Source organism: Galeopterus variegatus, unplaced genomic scaffold, assembly GCF_000696425.1.
Source record: "Galeopterus variegatus unplaced genomic scaffold, G_variegatus-3.0.2 Scaffold3628, whole genome shotgun sequence".
In the NCBI taxonomy this organism is placed as follows: domain Eukaryota; kingdom Metazoa; phylum Chordata; class Mammalia; order Dermoptera; family Cynocephalidae; genus Galeopterus; species Galeopterus variegatus.
In genome coordinates, this window is record NW_007729739.1 from 38,429 (window position 1) to 48,282 (window position 9,854).

Below are 9,854 nucleotides of genomic sequence, written 5' to 3' on the forward strand. Positions count from 1 at the left end.
GTGTTATTGTTCATTTAAAATATTTTCTAATTTTTATTATGGTTTTGAAAATTATATTGATTATATTCCACAACGATGGGTTCTGTGTGGAACACAGGTAGCACGAATACTTTCTTCTGTGTGTGGCTTATCTTTTCTCTTTCTCAGTCATATCCTTTAATGAACACAACTCTTAATTTTAAGGAAGTCCAACTTATGAAAAACTTTAATGTCTAGTTCTTTTTGTGGCCTATTTAAGAAAACTTTGTTTATCTTAAGACAAAGAAGATATTCTTCTATGTTTCTACCTAAAATATTTTTTTGTTTTGTTTTTCACAGTTAGGCTTATGATGTATCTTGACTTATCTTTTAAAGGTGAATGGAATTAAACAGGTGTCTTTTTATAGATCAGGTGACTAGATATGGTTAGCTTTGTTTCTGGAATCCTGTTCCATTTATGTATATATTCTTGTGCCCTACTATTATTAGAAAAATATTTTTCAATGTGCATTTTCTAATTGTTTGCTGATGGTCATTGTGCATTTCTTTTGTTTGTCCCTCCATATCTACTTGCCCTTCATCTTGCTCTTTGCTTAGGAAAGCTATCCTGAGTGGATTACATTAAGGTTTTTTCCCCTTCTGATTCTGGCCAATGGATAATCCTGGCAAGAGATCAGAGGGAGGGAAGAGGGAGAGGTCCCGGGACATTTATGCTCCTGATTTCCTTGCTGTGAGGACCCCTCGGGTTGGTTTTATGACTTGACCAAATGTCATCACTCCTCTTAAAATAGTTGATCCTACAAAACTCTTTTCTCTTTCCAGGATCTGGTAACTTCTTCTCATCCTTATCTCTTCAGTTGTAGTAGAGGTGACAGCTACTATGCTTGCTGTCCCTGCCTGGGTTCCTGAACTGTCCCTCTGTATCCCTAAGCCCTGCTAACACCTTTGTGATCAGTCCCTGTGCATACAAACCTCGTAGAAAAACCCTAATTTGTATGTGCTGTTTCCTGTTCAGACCCTAACTAATGCACTGGTGTATTAGAAAGCTTTTTAAAAAGTGTCTAGTATCTAGCATCTTTGCTAAACATTCTTTAATTTCAATAGTTTGTTTCTAGAAATTCTTGGCTTTCCTATGTAGACCATCACAGCATCTTGTAAATGATGACCTTGGGTTTCTTCCTTTAAAATACCTGTATTTTATAATTTTAATTTCTGTTCTTTTTCTTTCTTATTCTCCTGGCTGAGGCCTCCCTTATAATGGACAGAGGTAATTACAGTCATCTCATTCCTGGCTTTAAATTGAATGCAACTGATGGTTCACCATTAAGAATTATGTTTGTTGTAGATCTGGGGTAGATGCCTTTTTATAAATCAAGGAATTTTTCTTATTTCTGAGTTTATTATTTTTTAAAATCATGAGCAGATATTGACTTGCACTGAATGTATTGTTTGAGATAATCACAGCTCTTTTCTTGATCTTTTCCTGTTCTACGTTGGATCCTGGCTCCATCCTGGTAGTGCATGTAAAGGTCAAAGCCATGGAGATCTTCCTTCCTTGTCCCAGCCTGGAAGGACAGGAATGGAACCCTCTAGTCCTCTCAAGTGAAGCTTGGGCTTTTTGGAATCTTCCATGTGGAACATTATAAGATGTCCACGATGGCAACATTTTGATGTATTATTTTGCTTACAAAACATATTAGGAGTGAGGAGAGAAAGTAGTAAAGGGGGTGCTGACAAGAGAACCCCATTCTGACACGCATGTGTAATTTGCAGCTATCTTATGAAGCAGGTATTAGTATGTTTGTCTTGTAGATGAGGAGACTGAAGCTCAGAGAAGTGAAGTGCTCCCCCCAGGATAAGAGCACAGTGAGATCCTGGATCTTTGGTCCCAAATGTTGTGCTCAAAAACGCTACTTGCTTCCTTACAACAGAGAAGTGAGACCCGGTCCCTCTCTCACTACTAGAGTACTTCTTTTTTCTGATTCTGGAAACCTCAGCAATAAGCATCTCCTAGTGTGGCCCCACCCTCCCATCCAGTCTCCCCGCAGTTCTACAGTTTGGAAGCATCGTGGCCCTCTGATCCTGCTTCCAGACCTCCTGGGCACACTAGGGGCTGGGTATCCCGTCATTGTTGTGAGTATTGTGTATGCGTATGTGTGGAGGGGGAGGGTGGGCTTTGGAACAGTGCAAGGAGTAGAGTGGGGCTCTGATTCTGCTTCTCTGTGGACCAGGCTTGGTGCTGAGATGGGTGGGCACTTGCTGCTGCCCAGTCTGCTCCTGTCCCTTCCTCTGACTGCAGGCTGGACTGTATCCAACTGCCTAGTGACCGAAGGCTCCCGGCTGCCCCTGTTCTCTCGCTTCTTCCTGGTCTGCCCCTTGGACTCCAGCCTGCCCTTCCTTGCTGCATGCAACTTGGTGACCAACCTGACACAGGCCTTGGAAGTTGTGCCTCAGAGTGTGGAGGGACTCTGTCTCTCTGGCTCCATTTCTGTTCTGCCCCGGGATGCCTTCTCCAACTTCCCTGGGCTCAAGGTCCTGGGGCTGAGTCTGCATCTCACCCAGCTCCTGCCAGGAGCTCTTCGGGGCTTGGGCCAGCTGCAGCAGCTGTCTTTCATAACGCGTCCCAAGGGAGAATTGCTCTTCCTACCCTCTGATACCTTTGATGACCTGAGATCCCTCCAGCACCTTGCTTTCTTGGGCCCCTGCCTGGACAGGAACTTGAGTGTCCGGTTGCCTCCCAGTGTACGACAGCTGGCTGTCAAGTACAGCTGTCTTCAGAATGTGGGGGTGCTGGCTGACATATTCCCAGACCTGGTGCGTGGCCCCTCCTCTGGGGATGTCTGGACCCTGGACACGTTGGATCTGTCACACAACAGTTTGCTAAAGATGGCCAGTCCTGGGGCCCTCCATGGCCTTGAGGTGGGGACTCTGCATCTGGACCACACAAAGATGGAGGCAGCTGCAGTGGTGGGACTGGGGCTGCAGAGGCTGGACGCATTATCTGTGACATACACTGACACGGCCGAGCTGCCAGCTGGGGCAATTGCCCACTTTGAGCTGCAGAAGCTGAATTTGGGATCGAAACAAATAAGGCCCATAGCCCCAGAAGCCCTGGCTTCCTGCCACAGCCTGAAGAGCTTGGGTCTTCAGAGGAGTGGCCTGACTGAACTACCACCAGGTTTCCTGGCTGCCATGCCCAGGCTCCAGAGACTGAACCTGGCCAACAACCAACTGCGGAGTGCCATGCTGTGCATGAATGAGTCAGGGGCTGTGTCAGGACTGAGGGCCCTGGATCTGTCCAACAATGAGCTGCACACCCTGTCCCCAGCTACCTTCTCTTGTTTGCCCCACCTGCAGGAGCTGTTACTTCAGGGAAACCAGCTGGTTTGCCTGGAAGGCCAGGTATTCCAGGGCCTATGGAGGCTAGAGACCTTGAACATGGACAGCAATCCACTGGGAGCCCTGAGTGAGGGCTGGTTGGCTCCTCTGCCTGCACTGACCACCCTAAACCTGCTAGACACCCATATGGTACTGAGCCCAGCTTGGGACTTCCAGGGCCCAGAGAGTCTGCGCAACTTGAGACTGCAGTTCCCCTCTGGCCCTTCTGGGGTAACACTGTCCCTGCCCACAAGGTTGACCAGCTTGGAACTTCATGCAGTATCAGGCATGAAGCCTTGGAAGCTATCTCCAAATGCCTTTCCACTCTTGCAGACCCTGACTTTAAAAGGCTGGGGACTGCAGCTGGAGGCTGGGAATATCTCCGAGAGCTTTCCCGCCCTTGGTCAACTCTCCCTGCTTGGCAGTAGCTTGGAGGCCCTCTGCTCCCAGGACACCTCCAGCTTCTTCCTCTGGCAGCTCCCCAGGCTCAGGTCCTTGAGTGTAAGTGGGGACGGGCGCAGTCCCAGGCCCTGCTGCATCACTGGGCTGCCCAGCCTACAGGAGCTGAAGCTGAAGGCTCTGCAGTCCCGAGCCCGGCCTCGCCCAGTGCGGCTTGAGGAGCTGGTGGGTGAGCTGCCGAGCCTCGAGGTGCTGCACCTGTCCCAAACGGGGTTGGAGACACTGTCCGCTGCTGCTTTCCAGGGCCTAGGAAATCTCCAGGTCTTAGTGCTAGACTGGGAGAAAGGCCTTGTGCTTGATGATAGCTTGCAGGAGCACAGTCCCCAGATGCCCCAGTACTTGTATATTCTGACTTCGTCCTTGGCCTGCCAGTGTGCTAATGCCTGGGTAGGGCCCTGGCTTGAGCGGTCCCCCAGAACATACATACACATAGTATCACGGCAGCTGTGCCAGCCAGAAGCTGGGGGCGGGTCCAAGAGTCCCCTTTTCCCCTTTCTCTGGAGCCACTGCCCCAAGACTTTGGGGTTGGAACTCTTTTTGGGCAGCTTTACCCTCTTGTTTCTGCTGGTCTGCTTGCCCCTCCTACAGGAAGCCAGGAACTCCTGGATCCTCTATCTCCAGGCTTTGTTCAGGGCTTGGCTCCAGGGTCTGAGGGGTCAGAGGGGTCAGAGCAAGAGGTTCCTCTATGATGTGTTTGTGTCCCACTGCAGACAAGACCAGGGCTGGGTGGTGCAGGAGCTGCTGCCCACTTTGGAGGGCTGCCCTCCAGCTGGCTGGGGGCTGCACCTCTGCCTCCCTGAGCGGGACTTTGAGCCAGGCAAGGATATAGCTGACAATGTGGCAGATAGCATGGCAGCCAGCAGGGTCACACTCTGTGTTCTGAGTCACCAGGCCCTGCACACCCCCCGCTGCCGCCTGGAGCTCCGCCTGGCCACTTCCCTTCTGCTGGCTGCCCCTCATCCCCCAGTGCTGCTGCTGGTCTTCCTAGAGCGCATCTCCCGCCACCAGCTCCCCCGCTACCACAGACTGGCCTGGCTGCTCCGCCGAGGAGACTATTGCATGTGGCCCCAGGAAGAAGAAAGAAAGGACAACTTCTGGGCTTGGCTGGGGAGCAGGCTGGGGCAGCCTAGGTTGGGGGAGGGTGGGTGCATGTGTGTTGGAAGGGGAGGAAAAGAAAAGCCCGCCAGCCAGGCAGGGAGATAGTGAGTATGTGTGGGTGCCTGAGACTGAACTCAGCTTCCAGTAGGAGGTGGGGGTGTTGCACATGCAGGGAGGATCAAATGTTGGGAACACAGGCTTTGGGAAGGCTCTGGAGGCTGAATGAGAAAATTTGGGAGCCATGTGGTATGTGATGTGATCTCAAGTTGTCCAAATCCTCAGTAAGTTTATTAAATGTATGAAATGTACTTGGCTTGATTGAATTTTTTTTTTTTTGATGGAAAGCCACATGAGGCAGAAGGTGAAGGGGCAGAGTCACAGAAACTGTAGCCCAGAGGAAATAAGGTTGGGAATTCATGGAGAGTTCAGGGCAGGAGGGAGGGCTCTGGGCAGTCCTAAACTGTGGAATGGGATCCAAGCCAAGTTCAACCAGATCTTCCAGGGTGAAGGGGCCCCTTTTGCCATCTGGGTTATAGAGGGATTGGCAGCTGAGGACCGGAAAGCTGGGATGCTGCCCAGGAGGAGGGGCAGACTGCCTGCTCGCTCAGTAAAAACATGAAGTCCTGTCACATCTATCTTCTTCTTCTTTTTTTTTTTTCTGTCTTTTTCGTGACCGGCAATGGGATCGCAACCCTTGGTGTCGCGCCCGCACCGCGCTCAGCCTGTGAGTGGACCGGTCTTTATATGGGATCCGAACCCTTGGCGGGAGCGCTGCCCTCAACCGGGTGCACCACCGGGCTGGCCCACATCTATCTTCTTTTGAGCCTCACGGCAACACTGGCAGTACGAACCCGCCCCCTTGACACTGTGCTCTAGCTATGCTAAACTACTTGTAGCTCCCAGAACACCATGTACTCCTGCCTCTGGTCCTTTGCATGTGCTGCTCCTTCATTGAGGAATACCTTTCCCCTGGGGAACTCCCAAGTATTCTTTAAGATTCAGCTCAGCCTTCACCTTGCATGTTACTTAACCTCTCTGTACCTCGGTTTCCTTTTCTGTACTAGTGTTACTATTGGGCCCTCCCTCAAAGGGTTTTATGAGAATGAAATGAGTTAACATGTATAAAACACTGAGAGCAGGACCTAATAATGCATTACAAAAGTTCAATAAAAATTAGGTATTATTACAAAACTGTATCATTTATAAGCAAATAAATATACATATATTGGAAGTATGTGCTCAAAAATGTTTTACTCATAGGACTGCTCCATTGGGAATGTCTGGGGATCAAGCCCTGGGGGCAGGGACCAGGCTGATTCTTCTCTGTCTCTTTAAAGCCTAGTAGTGCTGGCCCAGCTCAGAGAAGGTCTTCACAGACAACTGTGAACAGAATGCTTGCAAGCCAAATCCTCAAGGACGCTGAACCAGAGAGAACCCAGGTCTGGTTCAGGCTCTGTCGCTTATTTCTGTATGACACTGGACAGGGGACTTGGCCTGTCGGGGTCTCCCTTAGTTTTCCTCTTCTGTAAAATGCCAGGCTTTAATTAGACAAAGGCTAAGGGAAACCATAGAACAGTTCAGGCTGGATTTAGGATGAGGGTGCCCTCTTGTGTCCTAAAGGTATCCTTCTCTCTGTGCACCCTGGCCTTCCTCCTCTTTAGGGCAGATGATGTTGAAGTGGACATCCTTACCTGACCCTGCACAGCTACTTTTCCAGCTTCAGATCCTGACACTCTCTCAAATGTTTCCAGCCTTCACTGTATCCCTCTGACCCCCCTCCACCCAGTCTCTTCCTCATGAAGTGTGGGGCCAACAGGAGACCTTTTTTGGGAGTTACGTGCCTAGGGATTCAAATCTCAGCCCTTGCACTTTTTGTCTATGCAATCTTGAGCAAGTCGCTTCATCTCTGTAAGCCCCCACTTCCTCTTTGTAAATTGGGGCTAATACCACCAACTTCATAGGACTGTTGTGAGACTTTAATAATAAGGAGTGTTATAGGTTGCTATTGCTGAGTAAAATCACCTGAGTTATTACAATAAAGAAGCCGAAACATGTTTCACAGAGAAGGAATTTGAACTGGATCATTAAAATTAAGGTATAGAATTCTCCTAATTCTAACACTAGCCAACATTCATTGAGCCCTTACCATATGCTAGGTAGTGTCAATTTGCCCAAAGTCTCATTAACAAAAATAATAATAGCTAATGATTATTAAACTCTTTCTGTGTCCCACACATGTGCCAAGCTCTTTACACACTTTCTCCTTTTTATTCTCCTCAACAACGCTATGAGGAAGATGCCATTATTATCATTCCCATTTTACAGATGAAGAAACTGAGGCATAAAGAGGTTAAGTAATATGTCCCAGGTTTCACAGCTAATGAGTAGCAAGGCTTGCATCCTGCATTTGAAAGAAGTTTCAGACACAAGCAGTTCGTCTCCAGAAATCATGCTTGACCTACATCACCTCATTTGATCTTCACAACACCCTGCAATGTAGGTTCTATTATATTACTTGCATTTTACAGATGAAAAAACCTAAGACAAAAGAGATGCAGTAATTTGTTCAAGGCCACACAGCTAGGAATTAGTTGGGCTGGCATTTGGATCCGTGTCTAACTACAAAACCCACATTCTCAATCCCGTATTAGATTGCTCATACCCCAGAGTATTCACAATGGTACAATGCAACTACATTTATATTAAGATTATTCTGTAATAATGATTAACATTCTTCTAACACCCACGAAGTTCCAAGCTCTGTACTAATTTTTTTTTTTTTACATATTAATAGCTATCATTTGCTGTGCATAATTAGGACCCAGGCGCCTGAGCTAATCGTTTTTAGGTATATCATCTCATTGAAGCCTAACAAAAACCCAGTGACATGGATACTATTATGCTCATTTTACAAGCAAAGAAAGCGGAGTTCAGAATTCATCCAAAGTCATGGAGCTTAGCTGTGAGTTGGAAATTGAACCTACAACTGTCGAAGTCTCTCCTGCCCACCATTCTGGTCACCTCTAGTCATGCCCTCTCCCTATTTTTTATTGTTTGTGCTTTGATCTCTGGGTTTACGCTCTCACTTCGCCCCTTCAGCAGGCCCCGCCCCCACGCGTTGAACCTGTTCCGATTTGCTCCGGCGCCAGGGTCCGGAAGACGGTGATTCAGCTATTGGCTGACGATATCTGAAAGGCAGCAAACCAGGGGCCGCCCACCGCGCTCGCGCGGCTCCTTCTGGGAGTCGTAGTCTCAGACGTTCCATTCCCGGGGTGGCGCCGTTCGGACTCCGCGTCCCAGCATCCTCTGCGCGAGCTCAGGAGCACTTCCGCCCTGTTGTGAAGTGGGTGTCTCGGTGGGTGAGTCCGGGTGGCGGGGCGGGGGCAGCTGAGACTCAGGCTTTGGGCTGCAGACTTAGGAGGTGGTGGTGTCACGGGGGGCCGGGGACGGCGAGGGGAAGAAAGAAGCTTATATGTAGGTGTGGAGGGTGAGGGGCGGCCAGAGGACGAAGCGTTCAGAGATGGGAAGGGTCATAGCGGGGTCGGGGATGAGGATGGGGATGGAGGGACTTGGGAATGAGGGGGTTCTTAGAAAGGTCTGTAGGTGAGAAAGGAGAGAGGGGTTTTGGAAGCGGGAGAGTCACAGAAGGATCTGGAGACCACAGAGAAAAGGGTAGACGGTTCTGGGGTCCTGGCAGGAAGGGAAGATGAGAGGGCCTGAGCGCGAAGCCTCGTCTCCCCACCTAGGACAAACGTCTAATTTGATGCCCTCTCTAATGGTTGTTACCTCTGGAGCCCAGGGGGTGGGACTGGCTATTGTGTTCCGCCCCAAACCTGCACTTCTTTCCTTCTGCCTGATGGAAGGGAACGGCACATCCTCCACTTTATCCACCCACCTGCCTACCTACCTACCTACTTTAACTCTCGGATTCCTCTTGCATTCTAATCCATCCACACACCTTCAGATCGTTCCATTGCTTCAGTATGTCTTGAATCTGCCCCCTTTCTTGTCAGGGTTTTTAAAGAAGCCTCCGACTTTTCACTTCCCCAGCGTGGAGAAACACGTTGCAGCTAGTGTAATCTATTTAACCCATAAATCTGATGATGCCTTCTCCTGCTTAAAAACCTTTGTTGGGTCTCATCACCTGTAGAAGTAAGTCTAAATGTCTTAGCGTGACATTCTAGACTCTTCATAAACTCCTTCTGTAGCGTCATCTTTGCGCACCCCACACTCTAGGGCTGTAAAGATTTTATCCATTTCCTGGGTAGGCCATTTGGTTTTCCACCATTATATATGCTGTTCTCTCTGTTCAGAATATTTTCCCTCTTCCCCCATTCTCTGCCAAGAGAACCACTCTTTCTTTAAGAACCAACTCAATTGTTACTCTGTTCATTTCCCTTAAGCAGATTAAGTCATCTTCAACTTCCAGCTCCCATGACTTATCTTACCATATTTACTGTGTTTCATCATAATTATCTGTGACTTTTTTTGTCTCTTCCACTAGATTGTGAGCATCTCCAGGACAGGAACAGTGTCCGAGTCACCTCCATGTCCCCATTGCCCAGCCCAGAGCAATAAACACTTGATGTAAATCAAGTAAATCAGTAAATACTTGATGAATGTGTGAATAAAGACCATCCAGGGTAAGCTTTGCTATACCAGGTTGCAGATTGCTAGTTCCAGAGGATTTCCAGGGGTGGGAGGTTTAGTCTTCTCCTGCCTGTGAGGGTTGTCTGTAGGAAGCTGAGGCTGATTCGTTGCTGATGGGTGTTTAAACCAGGAGTGTCAAATACATGGAATGTGTGCTGCCACTTCCCCTTCCTGTGTTCCCAGCAGTCATGGCTAATTTGTCACAGCCCACATTCACAGTGGGACTCACAGTTTTCAGCACACTACTCTAGGCAGTCACTTCCAGTTGATGGAAGTTTGTGCTTTAAATG

The 9,854-nt window shown here is 48.7% G+C and overlaps 1 protein-coding gene across 1 annotated transcript; it reads left to right on the top strand.

Annotated features, from left to right (window-relative positions):
- The first annotated feature begins 2,223 nt into the window (after positions 1–2,223).
- On the top strand, positions 2,224–8,106 carry LOC103601209 (toll-like receptor 12). Its single transcript, XM_008585594.1, has 2 exons — positions 2,224–4,946; positions 8,064–8,106. The coding sequence occupies exons 1-2, from the start codon at positions 2,224–2,226 to the stop codon at positions 8,104–8,106; spliced, it is 2,766 nt and encodes a 921-aa protein (XP_008583816.1).
- The last annotated feature ends 1,748 nt before the right edge of the window (positions 8,107–9,854 follow it).

Bases quoted from the DNA above. Each gene is read 5' to 3' on its own strand.
- LOC103601209 (XM_008585594.1), top strand. From the start codon at position 2,224: ATGGGTGGGCACTTGCTGCTGCCCAGTCTGCTCCTGTCCCTTCCTCTG. The intron at 4,947-8,063 runs GTTGGGGGAGGG...CTCCGGCGCCAG, and splicing joins AGCAGGCTGGGGCAGCCTAG to GGTCCGGAAGACGGTGATTC.